At 45.3% G+C, this 22453-nt stretch overlaps 2 protein-coding genes across 2 annotated transcripts; one reads left to right on the top strand and one right to left on the bottom strand.

Annotated features, from left to right (window-relative positions):
• Positions 1-10488: 10488 nt before the first annotated feature.
• LOC132469798 (calmodulin-regulated spectrin-associated protein 2-like) lies at positions 10489-14971 on the bottom strand. The gene is made up of 2 exons (XM_060067869.1): positions 14328-14971; positions 10489-10799 (listed from the first exon to the last, which is right to left on the bottom strand). Exons 1-2 carry the CDS (start codon positions 14464-14466, stop codon positions 10504-10506), a joined length of 435 nt encoding a protein of 144 aa, XP_059923852.1. The 5' UTR covers positions 14467-14971; the 3' UTR covers positions 10489-10503.
• Positions 14972-15355: 384 nt separating this feature from the next.
• Positions 15356-22314, top strand: ddx59 (DEAD (Asp-Glu-Ala-Asp) box polypeptide 59). Its single transcript, XM_060067868.1, has 7 exons — positions 15356-16591; positions 16778-16960; positions 17277-17366; positions 17814-18065; positions 20545-20697; positions 21084-21212; positions 21974-22314. Exons 1-7 carry the CDS (start codon positions 15668-15670, stop codon positions 22232-22234), a joined length of 1992 nt encoding a protein of 663 aa, XP_059923851.1. The 5' UTR covers positions 15356-15667; the 3' UTR covers positions 22235-22314.
• Positions 22315-22453: the final 139 nt, after the last annotated feature.

Genomic DNA, 22453 nt, shown 5'->3' with positions numbered 1-22453 from the left:
TCTGCCAGTCACATGTACATGCACAAGTGCACACAAACACAAATACACACACACACACACACATACATCCAATTCCACACACACACACACACACACACACACACACACACACACACACACACACACACACACACACACACACACAACACACATCACACATACTTCATCCAAATCCCACATACACCGTACCCCCCCACACACACACACAATCCACAAAACACACACTACAGCACCTTTCGCTGGCTCATCTTGGCTGATTGTGCTGCTAATACATCACTGAATTGATTACTTCTGGTGAAAACAGGAAAGGGGGTCGATATGTTGTTTTCATTACCCTGATCCACGGCTGTCCCGGCGGATCTCAACCCCCTCGTGTTCTCAAGGTGAACACGAGGAGAACAACGGGCCCACCGTAGAGGGCCTGTTAAACCCCGCATGAAAGGCCAGACAGCGACGAGACGCCCGTGGCTTAAGGACTCACGGAGTACGGTCTCACCCGCCTTATCGCAGGGTGCCAGACTGACAATATGTTTTAAAGATTGGACCTGAATATGATATTGAGCGGATTATATGGGATGATGGAGGAATTCAGTACAGCATATCCTTTAATCTGAACAGAGACTGCCGTAGAGGAGAAAGGGAGGAGGGATTTCACTGGTTGGAGTGTTGAGTACAAGACTGGAGATTATGGTAACAGAGGAGGCAGACAGAGAGACAGAGAGAGAGAGAGAGAGAGGAGAGCAGTGAGAGAGAGAGAGCGAGAGCGAGAGAGAGAGGAGAGATGAGAGAGAGAGAGAGAGAGAGAGCGAGAGAGAGAAGATGAGAGAGAGAGAGGGAGTAGAGAGAGAGAGAGAGAGAGAGAGGGAGAGAGGAGAGAGAGAGCGAGAGCGAGAGCGAGAGAGAGAGAGAGAGAGAGAGAGAGGAGAGAGAGAGAGAGCACGAGGATAGGGGAAAGAGGGAGGGAGGACGAGAGAGAAGAGAAGAGAGAGAGATAAGATAGAACTTTTATCTCCAGAATTAAATTATTTGAACAGAGATTGCTCAAAAATTACAACATAGGGTGTTGCAGCCGGTTCATTCTGTAGACGGACATGGGGGAAACGGGCGGACATAGCAATCTAAAAACTATAAAAGGTCTCCTACATTCAGTAGGGCCTGTTATAGTGGTCATAGGATGGCCTGTTCCCACAGTACGACCCGACCTGCAGAGCCAGGAACCAGAGCGTGGGGTCTCTCTCCAGAGGTCTAACAGATCCCGGACTGGAGTCAGCTGACCTGCTGCATCACCCCGATGAAAACATGGAAAAGCACTTCCTCTCAGCCTCTCTGAGAGAGCATGAGAGAGAGCGTTTAGAGGTCCTCTGATGGGGAACCTTTTTATAGCATTTGAGGGGGAGATTGTTAACCTTTAGAGTAAGGTAGGGTAGCACACAGACGTTTTGAAACTTATTTGTGCTTTGTTACCGGGCCAGTTTACATAATCAAATGCTAAATGTAATATAATGTACTTCTTTGAAACAAAGTGCCTTGTACCCTCTTCTATGAGGGAATGAAGGTTAACAGGTCACAACCTTTATAATTATTTATACAATGGGCTCACTACGTTTAATGAACTATTTTTGACCGTTTGATATAACCACACACACACACACACACACACGACACACACACACACACACACACACACACACACACACAGCACACACACACCACACACACACACACACACTCTCACTCTCACTGCACGCGGCGCACGCACACACACACACACACACACACACACACACACACACACACCACACACACGCAACAATGGCCTATATTTGAAACACCCACACTCTGGAAGGTTCTGGCAATGGTTATGGGAATTGCAGTTACGAGCTCTATATTTTAAACTCACAAACCCAGCAATTACTGGGAAGGGCCAGTGGCTTCTGCCCTCGGGCCCCAGACAGAAGAGGCACTGCCCGCTGCATGTGTTCCCACGAGGGCAACATAACCCAACCCCAGTGTGTATAAAGGGTTACATCGCAGGTATTATTCGTGTAGAGGGTACCGGCGGGGCGGGGGAGCTCTTCTTGACCTACTTGCCATTGCTCTGGTGACATCCATTAATTGTCATGTATGTAGCATAGTTTTAAAGAATGAATAATGTTGTAGAAGATAGGGTTGCTCTTTTGTTACCCAGGTACATTTTATACAGTTACTGTTAATGAGCATAAAAACTTCACATTTTCTGTATTGAAGGCGCACCAATGAAAATTTCTAAATCTTTAAACAATAACAATGTGAATAGATCTTTTCAATGAAAATATCCAGCAATGCAGTAAAAAAACACTGCTCTGCTTATTTATGAAGTTCAAGTGTACGGATTTAATGTTAAAGGTTGGAACAAATAGTCTGTCTATGTATCCTTACTCTATATATGTCTGTAATATGTATCAACAAAGAAAATATGTGTATAGGTATCTATATATGTATCTATACACATCTCACTCTCCCTTCTGTGTACACAATACACAAAGGGGAGATCACTCTTGAGATCTTGAGATCGAGAGAGATGGTGTTGTTTTTTTTGTGCTTTTTTTGTATTTTTCTTAAATGAAAGAGCAAGGAGAGAGAGAGAGAGAGAGAGGTGAGAGAGAGAGAGAGAGAGAGAGAAGAGAGAGAGAGACGAGACGAGAGAGATGAAAGGGAAGAAAGAGAGAGAGAGAGAGAGAGATGAGAGAGAGAGAGAGAGAGAGAGAGAGAGAGGAGAGAGAGAGAGAGAGAGAAGGAGAGAGAGAGAGAGAGAGAGAGAGAGAGAGAGAGAGAGAGAGAGAGAGAGAGAGAGAGAGAGAGAGATAGAGTGATAAAGGGAAAGAGAGAGAGAGAGAGAGGGGAAGGGACTGAATTTGTGCTTTGGTTATTGCTTCACTGAAGGAGTTACAATAGAAAGCACTCCTCTGCCATTCACACTGTCAATTCCCCTGTGAGATCCGGAAGGAGAGGCAGAGCGAGCCGATCAGCGAGTCAGTCATAATGACCCCTCGCCAGCCCAGCCAGGTTGTGAGCATCACGTTCCCTCACCCCCTGCTCAGTCCATCCAGACTGGGGGTGGCTGGGCCTGGCCACGGGGCAGAGAGAGGGGCGGCGCATGGGGCTGGAGCGGAGCCAAGAGGGGGAAGGGAGAGAGGAGGGCATATCACAACCTGTACCACCTTTGATGGTTGGCTTAAGGGGTCAAAATACCAATGGTTGGCTTAAGGGTCAAATACCAAGCAAAGCTTCGGGTTGTGGGATGCCCTCTGGTCCTTACTGTCTGTACGGGATATTGTGGTTGTGTGTGTATATTTGTGTGTGTGTGTGTGTGTGTTTGTGCATGTGTGTGTGTGTGTGTGCGTGCGTGCGTGCGTGCGTGCGTGCGTGCGTGCGTGCGTGCGTGCGTGCGTGCGTGCGTGCGTGCGTGCGTGCGTGCGTGCGTGCGTGCGTGCGTGCGTGGGTGCGTGCGTGCGTGCGTGCGTGCGTGCGTGCGTGCGTGCGTGCGTGCGTGCGTGCGTGCGTGCGTGTGCGTGTGCGTGTGTGCAAGTGACATAGGGGACGAGATATGATCTGTGGTCGGTGGTATGAATCCAACCCCTTGGCTCTGCATCAGAGCTTGCCGCTGGCACACATACAAAACACACGCACACACACACATACCCACATTTATACACTGTACATGTGACGCATGCTCCTATAGCACTCCCACTTGCTCACGCGCCTTGCCAGTGCCTGCTCGTGCGTTACCATAGAAACACAAGGGCTGCTTTACAGGGGTCGGGTGGAAAACGTCGGGGTGCAACCGACGTAGGCACACACACACACACACACACACACACACACACACACACACACACACACACACACACACACACACACGTCACTCCTTCAAACCTTCTGCCAGTGCTTCGTATGAATCAATTCCTCCCACTATGAGGGGGAACTGACACACAACCACTAGCTTGTTCACTACTGTTATTACCACTATAGTATCTAATACTGTATTATTTACAATCACAGCATCAAGATTAACATTGGAGGTTTTTTATTTTTTTTGCAATTAAGTGGCATTATTTAACATGGCCTTAGTATTACTTGACAATAATAACATGGTGTTGTCTGTTAATGAGCTGCACTGCTCCTCACTCAAAGTCTAACGTAGTTTTACTCTTATTCGCACAGGCCATTGAAGAACAATGGCGATGAAATAAGTGGTACAGTGTGATTCCGCCCCCCTTACCAGCCTAGAGTGATTCATGTGATGGAAAACAGGAGAATCCCGTCTATCGTCTTGATCTTCATTCATCTGTTCTGCTTCAACAAAGCGAGAGAGCATGATGTTATTTGACGTTCAGCACGTGTTTCGAACCAGAATTCACTGGATTGATGTTTGATCTTTTATTAAATGAACGAGTAAGTGCAATGAACGAGATCGGCTTATAATATTATATAATTTGATATTCTATGATGTAAGAGAGTCACTCTCTCTCTCAGCGAGCCCCTTCCATCCATGAAAGCAAACATCTCTCCATGACAAGTGTCCATATAAAAGACACCGACTCCCAGCATGCTTAGGGGTTGGGTCCCTGACATCTGACCCCTGACCTTTCCTCGACTTGGGCAGAAAAAAACAATAAACCAATAAAGATCACTACACTCACAAACAAAGATTTGAATCTCTACATCAATGTCTGACTTTGTCATGAGATTATAGCTTTGATCACATGTTCAATGTGTTTGGCTTCCATTTGCCATTCATAAGATGACACTTGTGTTATAACTAATAATAACTTTTACACCGTTTCTAAACCACCACATTGGAGGTGGGAGGAATGGGTGGCTGGTCAATATTCAATATTGGCACCAATTTGAAGCAGTTTGTTCCCTTTCAGCAAATGAAAAAGGGACATGGCAGGAAACCGAATACCTCCAGCCAATGTCAATGCTTTAATTGATTTGGAAAGTTTAATCAGTGCATTACTGATTGAGCAATGTAGTTATCAAATAATATACGTTTAAATGTCTGTGAGAAAATATAAGCAGACTTTGTGTCTTTTCCTAATACAAATCCAAAGATGTTCTCATCGCTTCAATAACAGCTTTACCCAGGGTGCACCTGGAGCAGAAAGAGTTTAAGAAGAACCGGCTGCTGAGCATGTAATTATCCAGCAGGCTCTTCCTCAGTGGGAAGCTCTTTGATTGGCTGTTTTGTACTGTTCCTGCTGAACCACGGCTGAATGGCAAATCAGTTAAAAATGGAGGCCACTTGGCCCGTTTACCACTGCGAAAACCACAGTGGAGCAACAGCTGTCTCCTTTCATTCATTTTTTTGTAATTTTTTGTAGTTGGGAGTAGTTGATGACACTGGGCTGGGTTTTAAACCCTTAACATGACCGAAGGGTTGCAGATGGTTTGGACACCAATGGCAGTTCAACTGTTCACCGTCACACACTGTCAGTTGGAATGTGTATGCGTATTACGGTTGCCTGGTTACAGAATATCTACTTGAATCTATAGGACCCCCATCAGTCAACCGAGCTTGTGGGCACAAGTGAGGGACACACACACACACACACACACACACACACACACACACACACACACACACACACACACACACACACGCACACACACACACACACACAGACACACACACGGCTGCCATCAAACAGCTGAAGAATCATATCATACTGACCAGTGTCAACCACATCTATCCCAGCATGCATCAGTAAAAGCCCCGGTTCCGCTGATATGCACTTTATGATTTCTAGCATTATATGTTCCAGCAATGCCATATGATGTTATTTTTTTGTGTCCTTTCTGGTAAAGGGGAAGAATGTCCTCGTGTGGGCTACCTAAAGGAAGATAACAATGATGACGCAATATGGTCAAATGCTGTTGAATTTAAACGACCCTCGGCACGCGTCACAAAGCACGGCCATTAGGGAATCCATTGAGCTGAGCCAGTTTAATAACGTGCCTGAACTGCTGGCCATAATAGGGCTTTGGACACGCACACACACACACACACACACACACACACACACACACACACACACACACACACACACACACACACACACACACACACACACCTAACTTGTATCAAGATTGAATTGGTTGGTATGTTGGTGTTTTTGGTTTTCCAATAAACGCACAGACCAGACGACCATCATCTATTATGCAAAAGGACACCGTAGCAAGGGACACAGCTACAAAATGGTCTCCTGGGAACGTCCAACACGAAGGGTGGTTCAGTAACACGAGGCCATGCCTGCAACTGAACACCGCTTCCTGTTTCATGTTAAACATTTCAATGATTAAATCGTTTTTGGGGATAATCTTCAATATACAATATCGAACAATGCTAGAAAATAAACGCTAGAAAAATAAACACAATACTGGTTATATATACAGTATGAACACCGGTATTAATGTCATGGTTCCGTCAAACTAACTTAAATTTAGCACCAACAATGATGCTACCCACCCACCCACCTCACCCAGAACCCCAGAAATCCCCCCCCCTCTCTCTCTCTCGCTTCCCTTTTATCGTGAGTTTGAGTGCGTGTGTCTGTGTGTTTGTATGTGTGCGTGTGTGTGTTTGATTGTGTGAGAGAGAGTGTGGGTGTCTTTGTGTGGGCGACAGCTGCAATTTGAAGCCTGCGTCCAAAAAATGTTCAGTAACGAGCCAAGAGAGGAAAGGATGAGGAGGAGGAAGAGGAGGAGAAGAGAGAGAGGGAGGGGGAGAGAGGGAGGGAGAGAGAGAGAGAGAGAGAGAGAGAGAGAGAGAGAGAGAGAGAGAGAGAGAGAGAGAGAGAGAGAGAGAGGTGAAATGATGTTTGTTTCTCTTCTGAGGGAATTATTGTGTTGTGGTATGGAAATGTCCTTTACGTAACGCATCGCTGTTCGCGTGACAACATAACCCCGACAAGTGATTGCCATCAGCATCTAAAGCCTGTTCCTTCTGCTCCAACAATCACATGCTCACATCTTGATCGTCATAACCTTTTTATGTAAGCCCTCCAAACTTTGGAGGGTGTTTTGGTCGTGTCCTTGCGTCCAACAGACGTCCACAGAAAACAACAGCACTTCATCTCCAACTGGCAACAGTATTGGAATGAATTGAGAGCGTCTGATTAAATAGTGCTACAAATATATAATCGGTTTAAGCAATGAATCATTCAAATGAAAGTGGATCAGAGAGTGGAAATATTATAACATGAGAGCATCTGGTTCAGACAATGATGTCTTCTTCAACAACCACTTCACCAGACATTTTGTAAAGAAGAGAACAACTAGGCATGTAGGCCTTAAAGTTTGTGTTCCATGTGAATAGCGTTGCGTGACCTCCCAGCACTGCTTTAGAAAGGGATTACAGTTTAATTATTTAGCAGTGTAGCTTTAGCTGCTATTGACAGAAGCACATATTATGATTGAGGTTCCGGATAATGATTGTTCATTATGATTGGTTGGTTTTGTAACCTTGGTTCTAATTATTATGTTGCTCATTCACACTTTGGCACGGATCCATCTTTCAAGCAAAGATTTCAACCCATCTTTGTAACTCAACCTCACAATGTATTGGCTAACTAGTGAATACATTTACACACGAGATGAATATGGTTTTGCAAAACTTTGCTTTTCAATGATAGAGCCATACCAAGATGCTTTAAGACGTCTAAACAGATGATGTGATTAAACAATCTGTTGAGCAGGCAGCATGAGCTTTAGGCTTTCATAATTAATAACATACGAGCAAATACAAGCCACTAGAGTCCAGGGTCTATAATAGGGATGGAACCCTAGTGGTTTATACAATATAGACTCTATATCCTGTTCTAAAATCTAATTTGAAAAATCCTTTTCATATAATACCCTCACAACTCTAGTATCCACAGACAATAGCTATAAATATGGTTTGATTAGCCATCTTGTTTAGGTTGCCACGAGTAATCATCACGCGTGCAAAAAACAATATTCAGTGTTTATATTCAAACATACAAAATACATAAAAACATCCACGAGCACTCGAGCAGCCTCTAATTGCACTGCATTGAAAGTGAACAATGAAGAGAAAATAAGTGAATTCACACCACAAATCATTTATAGATTCCGCCGTGATTATGACAGCAAACAGCCAATCAAAATAGGGAGGAAAACAGAGCGCAGCCTCTGTTTTGCCCAGAGGAGACAAGGAGAAGAGAGATGGAGAGGAGGAAGCAGAGAGGAGGAGGCATTGAGGTGGGGAATGATAGGACGAAGATATAGACCAGGGAGGAGGAGGAGTGATGATGGATAGAGAGGGGTGGAAGGTTGGAGAGGAGAATGGAGATGACAGATGAGACTGGTTGAGATGATGGGGAATAGAGCATTATTTCTTCAAACCGGGATACCCAGAGGTATCTGCAAAAAACGATGTCAAAATGGGATGTTTCTATGTATAGGTTTGTATTTTACGAGTTCTGCAAGCCTGCCAATTTATAAAACTTTTGAGCATATCGGGAAAAGATTAGAATACAATAGGGTTGCTACGGATTTCGTAGGACCCCTAATGATTGCATTCATGAACATCTGTTGCTTAAGCCACACACAGACACACACACACACACTCACACACACACCCACACACACACCCAGACACACACACACACACACACACACACACACACACACACACACACACACACACACACACAAACACACACACACACACAGCGTACTGTGCTGAATGCCAACAAGGGATTGGGTTGACTTTGGCGCGTGCTAGAGGTGATCAGCATGTGTACTGGATCACATGACTTCATCCCAGCCTGTGATTGGTAGGAGCTGGGCTGAAGATGCTTCCTATTGTGAGGTTGCAGCCAAACAACATGGTGCCCTCTTATGGCCTTTATTGGTTTACTTATATTTCACACCTAGCTAATCTACAGTGAGATGTTTGCTAACATTAAAGCAGGCTGCAAACACTACATCTTGATTTTCTTTCTGAAACAGGCCTCAATGTATTACGTATAAAAGCACACAATCATTAGCTTTACCATTTGTTGACAGATCGACAAGAAGTGTAGCAAACAAAAAATTCTAAATGACTACACTATTTGCGCACACAAGCGATGAACCACAGTGCAGCTCCCCACGTGTGCTGCAGGCGTGTGTACACAGGGACTGCTGATTGTGTCTCGACGGCAATCAACTCGAGTCATTAAAAAAAAGAGCCCTTGAGACTACAAGAAGTACCAAATAACGATGCTCTCGGAGTGTCATTTGATAGGCTACCTGCTGCCGCGACTCTCCTTCACACATGGCAATGCAGATAAGCTGCAAAGCACTGGATATAAGGTGGAAGGTGCGGAAGGAGAGGAACGGTTTGGAATTCTAACAACCAGAGGGTTTAGCAGCAGCCAATCAGCAAAGCCTTCTGGGAGGATGTGCTTAACGCACCTGTGAGGCGTGACTGCTCTGCTAGGACTGATTAGAAGACTAGGGTAGTGGGCGGCTGGGTCGGTGATTGGCTGAAGTTGCACTATTCCGCCATTTCTGTAAATAACCATTCGTGGCTTTATTGGGACTATTGGTTTTCCGACATAGGAAGACCGGCAGGGTTTAATAGAAAAGAAGATTGAAAAAAGTATGACCTGAAGTTTCATGAATACTTAACCAGGATTAATGTACACACACACGATACAAACTAACACTAGTATCAGCAGTATTTCAGTTAATAGCGTATTCGACTAAACCATAATTTATCGTTATTCGGTAGACAGCACAACCGCACAACAGAAAGATGTCCTACAGCGACATTAAGCAGAACAAAAGACAATAAGTAATAATTATCACCACAGAGCCACACAGAGAGAGAGCTAAACAATTAAATCCCCTGCATCAAAATCTTTTGTCTCTGAATAAATGGGATGGGATTTTCGAGGGCAATAAAAAACTGCCAAGTGCTTCAAACTCCTCGGAGGGAAGGCAATTCCGGAAAATTTGCCTCCTTTTTATTGTTTTGTTGTTGAACAGAATCCCATGGCCAGAAATGAATTGTTTCATTTCAGCAATGCTTATAAATTTGTACTTATGATTCCCCGCCTTCAACCTTTAACCCATACATACCGGTACTGCTTTTATAATGTTGCTGAAACACAAAGAGAAAATGTAAAAGCCTCACGATTTAGTACCAATATTCCTCAGAAACACACAAACAGACACACACACACACACACACACACACACACACACACACACACACACACACACACACACACACACACACACACACTGTGTTTTCCACCTACAGGTAGTTCAGCGTATCCTGGTTCTCAGTTTGAGAAGGAACCCCTTAACAAAATAACATTCAAGCTGCATAAAGAAAAGGACCCAACATTGGTTTTCAAAAAAAGTCTCCAGATGTGTATCACAAAAGCACCTCCTACTATCGCCCTTAAACACCGGCATTAATCTCTAAATGTCCCCCTAAACCTCTCAAATGTCCCCGTATCCCTCCAGTGCCCTTACCATTTGCAGAGGTCTCCTATGAAGGTCTCTCTCTGTGACAAGCCTCTCCTGTTCGGTGACGTAGAGGCCTCTCTGAGCCAGGGCCTGGATTACGGCGTCGTGCCCCAGAAGAGGCCCGGCGGCCGGGTCACTCTTCAGGATGTGGCTGCCGGCCCTCCGGTAGAGGTCGGCGGACAGGAGGAGGCTGACCACGGGGGGCTTCAGGTGCTCCTGGTCGTACTGGTCCGTGTAGAAGGGGTCCCGCAGGTCTGCTGGGACGCCGTCTGTTGACATCACACACAGATTGGGCATAAGGCTTGGTTCTACAACCCACTAAGTGCTTTTTTCCGTGGCTGACGATCTGAATCTTTGATCATTTCGGCCCACATCGAGCCACTCATGGGTCATGTCTGCAGTCTTCCTCTAGGCATCTTTTAGCAAGACGCCCTAACCCCTACCTGCTCATTAATGGCATGTATCTAAAAGCGATGTAAGACACTTGGATAAAAGCCACTGCTCAATTCTATAATGGACATCATCATGGTTTGATTTATGGTTTGGTTTATCCTACCTAACTTGGCTAGAATGGTGCGTGTTCCGGCTAGACGCTACAGGGTTATCCAGCAGTGGGTTCAGTCTTATTCCTTATTCCCCCCCCCCCCCCCCCCACCACCACCACCAATACCACCACCACTACCATCACCCCCACCATCACCACCCCCACCTCCAACACCAACACCAAACACGCAAGAAATGTCAGCACCCTGCAGGCAGCAACCATCTCAATACCCCCTGTGCACCAGGGGAGCTCACTACCTTCTCTGCCCTGCGGAAGGCCTCCGCCAGAAGGCCTGGAGAAAAACATGCTTTCCTCTCGGGATGCTGCTGGAGTAAATCAAAGGAAAGACTCCGATCAATCAAACTGTCGCTTTCATGTGGAGGTAGGGGGAACTATACCTTAGTTCAGACCCCTCTTTTTTTCTGACTCTGTGTCTGTGTGTGTGTGTGTGTTAACGTGTGTGTGTGTGTGTGTGTTTACGTGTGTCTCTGTGTGTGTGTATGTGGTGTGTTTGTGTGCGTGTGAAATGAAAAAATCACATTCAAAATATCATTCATATCATATCATAACTATGTCATAGAATAGTGTTAACCAAAGCAATATGTGTTTGAAGTCTCTGTTATTTTTGGAAAAAAAAGAGGAGGTGTTTTGCTAGAAGGGAGGAACAAATAGAAAAAATGAAGGGGTGGATTTCTGACATCATAACATATGAGAGCATTCACACTATAAATAAAGTTAACGATTGTCAGGAACCAAACAACAATTGAATTTCTATGTTTTCTAGCTAAGCCTTTCTGGGCCAAGCATGGATTCCTAATTCGTGCCCCTGGAAAGTCTACCCTGTGCTATTTTTCATTCGTGTTCATAGAAAAAATCTCTGGGAGATCCGTAGATAGGCTGTGAGGTTGCTATAGTAACTGCAGCGGAGAAGAGAGTCCCGATCGATTCATCTCACAGGGAACATCCCTCTCTCGGTCTGCCTCCTCATCAAAGAATAGTGTGTGCATGTCTGTGTGGTAGGTGTGTTGTACACTAACTCTTGCTTTGTTCGTCTGTATGTGTTGAGTGTGTGTGTGTGTGTGTGTGTGTGTGTGTGTGTTTGTTTGTGTGTGTTTGTGTGAATTCACTCACTTACGTTTATGTGTATGTATGATGTATGTGCGGCGCACACTAACTCTTTTTTATGTGTTTGTGTGTGTGTGTGTGTGTGTGTGTGAGTGTTTTTATTCCAGGACAAGCCAGTTTAATGTCAATAAACAATGGATTTGCTGAAGTTAACAACTAGAATACCAGACCTCTCCTACAAACTCGCTCCTCACACACACACACACACACACACACACACACACACACACACACACACACACACACACACACACACTCTGATTCGAGAGAGATAGTGAACAACTCTAACTTCACAATGTCATTACATAACCCTTAGTCTGGCATCTTCAATTTTAAAAGCAGCACTCACTGCTAATCACTAGACACATCACAGCAGCTTTCATGCCTCTTTTAATAGGGCGAACAAAAACGATTCAATGCATGTGGCATCACGCACACACCCAGGGTTTAATAAAGGTGTGGATGGTGGCTGTGTGGGTGTGGATGGTGGAGCTGTCTGTGGGCAGAGCCATGGGGAGGTTGGGCTCTCAGGATCTGATTTATGAAGGCAGGTGAGTTAGTGACAGTTGCTGTCAATATACTAATCACCTGTCGCCACTTTAAACCTTGGCAGTAGCTGGAGCTAGACCCGAGGATGTACGAGCTTAGGATGAGATTAGAGATAGCCACGAAAGAAGACGATGATGCCATTTAGATTGCTTTGTTTCTGGTTTAAAGGTTTGTTTAAAGGTTGCAACTTAAAGAATGAGGTGCCCGCACACATGAGGTGCCCTGCTGTATCGCCAATATGTTGAATGGCGCTGCAACGTTTTGACCCGGTTGTTTGACCCTTTACTGTTCTTTCAAACCATGTGTTGGTTTCCTCCTCCACATATAGTTAGCTTTAGTGGCATACCATATAAGGGGCAAACCATTAGAAGGTTTTGGATTGTAACTTGCCCTTAGAGCATAAAGGCAATGTATTCCGTCCATAGAACAATCGTTTTCAACGACCTTTTCATATTTGCTCTTCTTGAACCTTGCATTCAACAGACACAATGTTGTTTTCATCTCGTTAGACTTCCTAACAGGTAGCCGGTAGTGTAGTGATTACGGTTCCGGTCACAAACCACAAGATACTGTGTTATCTTTGTTCGATCCCAAATGGCTGCAGCCTACTACAACCTACATGCTCCTACATGCATCAGAATTCACTAAAGCGCCTTGATTAAAAAAAAAACTGCTCAATTCCCAATCTGGGCCTTGTCTTTTCTTCCTCTACCCTCCCGGCCTGGTAATCTGTTGAAGGGAAACTATTTTTGGATTCAACCCATTTTAGTCGGTCCTGGTTGGGAATGCACCCGGGAAATATGTGTGTGTTCGGCGCATCCACTTAGCGGAGAGGAGGGCTGGGATAATCTACCATCTGGCTGCACAGACACCATTGGTTTGCCTCATGCAGAGGCCGTCTGCCTTGTTCATACACGTATCGTTTTATAGTTTTAATATTCACTGGAATGTGATGGTGAGTGTTTAAACCCGCATGGAGACTCAACGAGAAGGGTCTTAATGATCAATTGCTCTGAGTAATGCTACTAGGAATAGAATACAGTCGACAAGCCAATCAATCCTCTCACATTAAGAAATGAAGTGCGGTCTTTAACCTGGGACTTTAATTGATTAGGAATCTACAAGTTGATTTCAAATGTACATGTTGATTTAGAATGTAGACAATGCTTGCAAGAAGAGATCAAATATTTTGTTTTCAGGCTCCTTGTTCAAACCAAGCAGAATAAGATGCATTGGATTCTAGATATCGCGTCTCGTCCTATCCTATCCATTTACTGTATAGTGTGGCAGTCGAGAAGGTCGATTAGTTAATTGAATGATCCTGTGATGGTCTGACGTGCAGCGTAGTCCCCACACGTAACCCCACCCATTTCCCCTCCAATCGTGTTTATGGTGTAGCCACCACATCGTAGACGATGGACCTGCCACGAAATACATATTTCCGGAAATATGTATCAGTGAATACTTGAATTGCATGTTCGATTGATTTGTAACACAAAGTTTCAATAAACGACTGCACAAAAATACAGATGCATCCCTCTGCTCTGTGATAATATGAGAACGATATGATTAGCCCTACCTGTCCCATACGCCTTGGTCACCAACCACTTTAGGCTGCAACCAATCTTGGCTCTCGCGAAGTCGTAGTGATCAAAATACTTTATTGCCGGAGCAATAAATATCTTTTTAACATCCTTGATGTCTTGAACTTCACCCATCTTTCACTTCTTGGATTTAAGCTCCCTATTAGGCAACAGAGAACGAGGGCATCCCCGCTAATGGAATTTCATGCAGAATAATTGACTTGTTGAGATGCAGTGTGTTTCTTTAAACTGTAAATAAGCAGAGGAAAATAAATGTTTCAGCAGTTGTCTACATAGATATTTGTCCCTGACTCCACGTTGGCACATTGACTCGCTGCTCTTTGTATTTTCCAGTCATCTCCTCCGCGCAACCATTCAGACGGGCTGGTTCAGAAGAGATGTCAAGGCTCCCCTTGGAATTCAGATGGAATTCAGCGTCTCCTTTTCCACAGTGATAACGAATGAAGAAAAACTCCACAATTGTCCTCTATGAGTCGCGAGTGACGCGTTTCGGTTCATGTTTACACATTCCTCTGAGAATAGCCCGTGTTTTTTGACGTCCCGTTTGTAATCAACCACGGTGCGCGTTGTTGCGGTTTTCCTGCCGCACTGTCCGTCTCTCCAACCTCGCAGCGGTGCGCCTGCGCAGAACAAACAGACTATTTATTCCATAACAGGTTATAATAGAGGCTGACGTGAATTATATTACAGATACGTCAATATGGAGATCATGGCAAAGCAATAATGATTATTTGTTGATTGATAGATATATATATGTTTACAAACGAGCCCTATGAATGGCATACTTTTTGCCATGTGCTGTTTTGTTTCCTACTTCACTGGACACACACAAGAGCATTAACACCCAACCGGCTGCGTGCTTTGAATGTATGTAACATGGAGATATTTGTTCATAGAAGCAGAATATATTCTCATACAAACGATAAAAATCCTACAATATGTAGAAACGGAGGGCTTAATAACAGTATTGAATCAGTCACTACAATACCCAGCGTGCAAATTACGCTGCGCGTCATCAGCATGCGCCGAGATGTTTGTTATCATTTTGTCGTGCTGATAAATTCAGAAATCTCTATTTGTGTGTGTGGAAAATGTAATAGCGTTGGAATACTTTACACTTTACCTCGACCTTAACACCAGCGTACCGGCTTTAAAGCAATGAATCCCTTCTCGTGTATCGCTTTGTAATGAGTCATGGAAGATTTATAAAAACACGAGAAAATAACTTAAAAAGGTGAAGGTATGCTGCGATAACTATTGGCCACCTCACGATACCAAATCCATTCTTTACGTGCACAGAGCAAACAATCTAAACATGTTTATGCCAAGAGCTCTGAAAGTGAAGAGACCCACCGAGGGTCCACGACAAGTTCCTGCGAAAAAGAGCAAGGTGAAACAGGAGGAGAACCAGGAACCCATCGGGAGTCCAAAGAACCAGGAGGGTCTCGAACCAGCACCTACATTACCAGTGCCCAACGAGAAGGTGATCCCCCAAGAAGAACCGCAAACCCCAAAACTGGGAACAACATCAGCATCAACATCATCTTCAACAAGCAAAACACAAATGTCGACCCATGCAGAGGCCACATCCTTGGAAAAGACCCCATGTTCCGTTAAAATCAGTGACGGGTCTTCCTCGGGGGAAAGTGATGATGATGAAGAGGAGGAGGAACCGGTCAAGTCGTTCCGAAAGAGCCAGAGATGGCCCGACCCTGGCGAGCCGGTCTGCGTGATGTGCGGTCGCTACGGCGAGTACATCTGTGACAGCACCGACAACGACGTCTGCAGTCTGGAATGCAAGGGTAAACACCTGACCGAGATGGGCAAGGGCCTCGGAGGGGTCTCCTCTAACCCCAAACAGGAAACGACACAAAACACGAGAACTCCTCCACCGCAAAAGGCAGAAACTACAGGGGTCCAAAACGAGGCTGGGTACGTGTACAAGGAAGACCCGTTTATATCGGGGCTGACAGAAGAGCAGGTGGGCCGGATTAAGAAGGAGCTGGGCATCGTGGCCCAGGGAGCAGACGTGTGCCGCCCCATCGTGGAGTTCCAGCACTGTGGATTCTCTACCACGCTGGGGGGCAACCTGAAGAAGGCGGGCTACGAGGCGCCCACGCCGGTCCAGATGCAGATGGTGCCGGTCGGCCTGACTGGGAGAGATGTGATTGCCAGCGCCGATACTGGCTCTGGAAAAACGGTAGCCTTTCTGCTACCTGTAGTGATCCGGGCACTGGAGGTAGGATATTGTCATTTACTAACGATTCATGTCCTTTGAAAATATGTGATTTTGTGATTTGTTTTGTGCTTTGCAATAGCATATCAATCCCCTCACTATACGACACTTCACTATTCAGCCCCTGTGCAAAATGTGAGTGGATTTGATGGGTAACCAGTCCTCTTGTCTTTTCTCTTGTCTTTTCAGAAAACAAGCGCAGAAGCGGGAAGCCCGCTGGCTCTGATCCTGACCCCCACCAGGGAGCTGGCGATCCAGATCGAGAGGCAGGCCAAGGAGCTGGTGATGGGCCTGGCCAACATGAGGACGGCCCTGCTGGTGGGAGGGATGCCTCTGCCTCAACAGCTCCACCGCCTCAAGAGCACCATCAAGGTACAAACCCCGCCTCCATAGGATCCACAGACGTCTCTTCTATGTTAAGGCCCAATCCCATTTCTACCCCTTACCCCTTCCCCTTGTTTTGAAGGGGTAAGGGGAAGCGGTAAGGAGAAGGCGTAAGGGGTAGAAATGGGATTGGGCCTAAGTTCTGCCCTCTCGTCCCGTATGTTGCAGAGCTTTAATCTTTTCGATAAGTCAAAACATTGATATCAAGAACAATGGGAGGATTATCCCACCGTCTCTTATCCGAGTGTCGTGATGTATCATGTTGTATCTTTCCTACTTTTACAATGCGTCTCCTTCTTCCCAGATCGCCATAGCAACTCCAGGCCGGCTCCTGGAGATCCTGAAGCAGAAGGCAGTGAAGCTGGACAAGGTCAAGGTTGTGGTGGTGGATGAGGTATGGGTACTAGGCTAGCTTAGTACAATGTATCCTAGTATATCATATAGCCTAGTGTTTGGAGGATAACTTATTAAAAAATATATTCTTGTATCATGTGACACAATTTTACAATATACAGTGGGCCTCTGCCCTCCTATGTATGAGAATTAAAAATTCCCTGGTAAAACTATGATATTATATTATATTTGTAAACATGTATGTTCTTTATGTGCCGATGACTATGAATGAAAAATGACGAAAGTAAACTGTAAAAAAAATAAATAAAAAAATCCCTAAGGGGACAGCTCATAAACAAACGAACTTACTACCATATTATATTACATTTGCATAAACATATTTTTATAAACACACCTATCATATCACCACCACTGAGACCCATTTAAAAAGCAACCTTTGTCTCTGAACTCCGGCCCCTGACCCCTGTGTTGCCGTGCTGGTCTGCAGGCGGACACCATGCTGAAGATGGGCTTCCAGCAGCAGGTCCTGGAGGTGCTGGAGCACGTCCCGGAGGGGCGGCAGACCCTGCTGACCTCGGCCACAATCCCCGAGGGCACAGAGGAGCTGGCGGGGAGGCTGACCCGTGACCCCGTCCGCGTCACCATCGGGGACAAGAACCAGCCGTGCTCCAACGTGCGGCAGATCCTGCTCTGGGTGGAAGAGCCCTCCAAGAAGAAGAAGCTCTTTGAGATCCTCAATGTATGTACAGAACGGGAGCACCTCTCAGGCCCCGTCCACACGAAGCCGAAACAGGCGAAACCGTTACGGTTTCGATCTATCCGGTTTCGGAGTATCTCCGTAAATACGGAGTCAAGCGAAACCGGGTAGATCTGTAGAAACGCTGTAGTACACATTCCAGGCCCATAAGGGGCGCTGCTTCTGCTACAGAAAGCCAGAAGAAAAATAAATAAAAAGAAGAGGCGAGCATGCGCATAAAGGGTGAGACTCCGCGGGCTAAACAGTCATTGGCTAGAGGGTCGATGGGTGGGGCGATGACGTCATGGTTTACGGTTTCAGTCGGTTTCAGGCGTCCACACGAATCCAAAACGAAACCGGGTAGATTTGAAACCACCTCCGAGGGTGGTTTCAGAAGTTTACGGTTTCGCTCAGCGGATTCGCCGGCTTCGTGTGGACGGAAGGCTGAACCGTACAAGACCTTTGCGGTTTCGCCATGAAATCGGCTTCGTGTGGACAGGGCCTCAGTCGGTTGGTTGTTTACTACAACCTAGGGCTGCTCGATTATGGGAAAAAAATCATAATCGCGATTATTTTGGTCAATATTGAAAACACGATTATTCAAATGATTATTTTTGAGTTTGAAAACATGTTGTATTTATTCAGCATGTCTCTCCCAAAAAAAATGTTGTAACTGAGAACTTCGCCTTAAAAAGAATACACAAAATGGTCAAAAAGAAAATGTTCCAATCTAAAATAATATACAGGTATGTATCCAGCTGTTCTGCCCTTTCTATATAACATAAAAATAAAAAATAAAAATAGAAAAAGAAAATAGAAAAACTCGTGATCGTTGGACGCTAAAATCGAAATCGGTCAAAATTCGATTAATCACCCAGCCCTACTACAACCTACAATCAGAAATTTGGTTGAGGGAGGGAGAAGAGAAATGTCCTAAAGCTTTGCTGCTTTACCGTGTGGTACTGCTTTACCATTGCCCACGCTTCCAACTCTGATCTGTGTCTGCCCAGGTCGTTAGATGTATGCGTGACTAAAACCCGTCCACTCTTGAGTTTTATCAGGTTTCTTGTGGAGTGTGACTAGACTTGTTGGACCCAAGACTTACTGTATGAAAAAATACTTAATCTTCAATCCATTTTTCACATTTGCAAAGAATTAACTACAAGTACTTCCAGGTGTGGACTGTTTAGTTGAACAACCCCTGGTTCTTTTCTCTCCTCGAATACCTTAATCTCAACCTCCCACCCTGGCACATAAGCCTTTAAGGCGTAGCTTTTTTGTCCTTAGTTTATTTGGGTTAGGTTTTGATTTCTTTTGAGAATTTCAGTTGTCGGCTGTTTGGGGTGAAGAGTGGAACAGTGAGTGGGAGCGCCTTGTTTAAAGCTTATGTGTTTGAGAAGGACATTAAATCTTTCAGGTTTTGTTACTCTTATTATATAATATAAGAGATTATATTTAACAGACCTTTCTCTGGGACCTTGAGATGCCTGAGCCTCTCATGTGCGGCGATACATAATGTTTCACTCCGTCTTGACGACTATCAAGGCCTTCTGCTGATGGACTGAGGTGCTCTAAACTCCTCTACGGGGACTTAAGTCCTAGTTGTTAGAGGGGGCGGACGCCCATTCATTCAGAGATCCTGAATGTAGTTGTTTTGGAAGGGCTATGGTAACCATGGCAACCAGCTCTTTGTTGTGAAAGGTGGGGAATTCCTAGCACGCTAACGAACGGTCCCTACTGGACTGGACTATTTATAGGCAGCCGTAGCCTAGTCAGCCTCCCCCTGTCCAGAGGAAATGGGTGGGCCCAGAGCCATGGCACCCCCTCAGGAATTAAGGCATTGGTTTGTTCCATTCTGGTACCATTTATAAAGGGCAGGGCTGAATGAGGTGTTTTCATTGCTCAGTCCATGGATGGTGTTGTATAAACAGGGAGAGTTTCACCCAAACATTTATTAGAGTATAAAAGCCAGGAATGCTGGAATGTTCTCCTTTTCTTTCATGCGAAAGAGAGGCATTGAAAACGGTTAAAGGGGTATCAGTCTCAGACTAATTACATTTTAAGTGGTGTTGTGATTTGATATATTTGCAGATACACATGTTTTAAATCTGGAAAGATTCAAACAAGACAATTTATCGGATCTCCCTTGGCAAAGTTGTCCTCAAACTCAATCAGACGAACGGTAATAAGTAAAGGTTTAAGAGAAAATGTAATAAAACACAATAGTTCACCGAAATGTACTATTTGAATTTGACTGAATTCAGATGCATTGCTCCAGGTCATTAAAGAGCAGGTAGTCAAGCCTGTCCATCATGGACAGGACATCTGGGGATCAAACCCCATACCCTAGACACACCTCCATCCCCAAAATATCTCATTAACCTCCTCAATTGTTTCATTCTCTCCTGGACGTACCAAATTAGTTTGCTGCCTCCTTATAAAACAAAATGAAACATAAACACCTTATCTGATGGTATCCCAGGACGCAAAGCTGTACCATCCCCCAGTGGTGGTCTTTGTGGACTGTAAGTTGGGGGCGGACCTGCTGTGCGAGGCGGTAACCAAGGTGATGGAGCTGAACACGGTAGCCATCCACTCGGACAAGACCCAGTGGGAGCGCAACCGTATCCTTAAGGTGAGGCACGAGACGAGGAGGCTCAGGCCACACATGGGACTCAAATTGAAATGTGTGGAAAAAAACATTTGCAAACCTCTTATAGGTATCGTAGACAATGTACGCATTTGTTGTTGGTTGTACGTCCTGGCACTTAAAAGTAGTACTTAGCATTATATAATATCTTATCCTAGCCATCTTGGTTTTATATGGGGGATGTTGTTAGTACTTGGCACTTGTTTCTATGAACATCCTTACTGCACCGACAGCGATATATTGTCGTTTCTCTCTCTCTCCTCTGACAAATGTACTGATCACAAGTCGCGTTGGCTAAATGCGTTTGCTAAATGGCCTCAATGGAAAAAATGTAAATTACGCCGCAATCCATTGACCCATGTGTCCCCCAGGGTCTCCTGGAGGGCGACTTTGAGGTGGTCATCAGCACCGGGGTGCTGGGCCGAGGCCTGGACCTGGTCAACGTCAAGCTGGTGGTCAACTTCGACATGCCCTCCAACATGGACGAGTACGTGCATCAGGTAAACGCCACACCCACGCGCCTCGTTTGGAAGGCTTTACTCATCAGCTGTCTGTGGTAATAAATGTGCATCCTAAATATCTTGGGCTTGTATTGTATTCGTTTTTTTTTTGTATAATAGCGGTTTTGTTCGGGTCAAAATAGTTTCAACAACAGCCAAGCGAGGGAGAGCAGCCCTTTCGTAGTACGCATTCACTCTATCGCCGTCAAAAAGTGTGTGTGTGTGTGTGTGTGTGTGTGTGTGTGTGTGTGTGTGTGTGTGTGTGTGTGTGTGTGTGTGTGTGTGTGTGTGTGTGTGTGTGTGTGTGTGTGTGTGTGTGTGTGTGTGTGTGTGTGTGTGTGTGTGTGTGTGTGTGTGTGTGCGCGCGAGCGCTTCTGCGTGCATATTGCTGTATCGATCTGCACTGCCAATTTCCCTGCGGTAGCTCCTGAATGAATAATAGCCGAATCGTATTAAAACTCCAAACCCTGCACATCCATTCATCTGCTGCAACATCCATCATCTCCCAATTTCTTGTCTCTTTTTTTAACATTGCATTTACACACTTAAATATAATGGGAAATACTGGCACTGGGCCATTTAATAATTGATACTGTTTGTTCTATTTGTCCTTACGCTACCAGTTACTTTAGCGTCCATTTTTGTTTTCCTTACCACTTTTATTGCGTTATATCCTGTGTTCTCCATTGCTGCTGTAACAAAGGGATCTCGCCTGCGGAGGATTAATAAAGTTCTTATCCATCGTCCATCCACCCCCCTAGGTGGGTAGGGCGGGTCGACTGGGCCATCGCGGCACCGCCATCACCCTGCTCAACAACAACAACAGGCGCGTGTTCCTGGAGGTGGTGAGCCGGGTCAAGGCCACAGGCTCCAGCCTGCCCCCCCAGCTCCTCAACTCCCCCCACCTGCACGAGCAGCAGCGGAGGCAGAAGCAGAGGGCCCAGCCAGGACCCGAGGAGCCCCTGGTCACCACCGATAACCTCATGGCCCTCATCAGGAAACACGACCGCCGCAGGAAGTAGTCCCCCTGTTTAGAGCACTTAACTTTTTTTCTGAGTATGAATGGTTATTTTAGTTTTTGTTAATAAAATAAATAAGGAAAGTTTGTTTTTGTTCATGTCTTCATAGGTTCAATCGTTGGTCAAACTGTTCTACACTGTACATAATTCAAATGTATACCCACCTCACTCTTTTAAAGGCTTTAGTCCGTCGGGTGGATGTGAAAGTCTCTGAGCATCTCT

The sequence above is a fragment of the Gadus macrocephalus genome, chromosome 12 (genome assembly GCF_031168955.1).
Source record: "Gadus macrocephalus chromosome 12, ASM3116895v1".
Lineage (NCBI taxonomy): Eukaryota > Metazoa > Chordata > Actinopteri > Gadiformes > Gadidae > Gadus > Gadus macrocephalus.
Note: the sequence above shows the minus strand (reverse complement) of the source record. Positions and strands in the feature narration are given on the sequence as shown.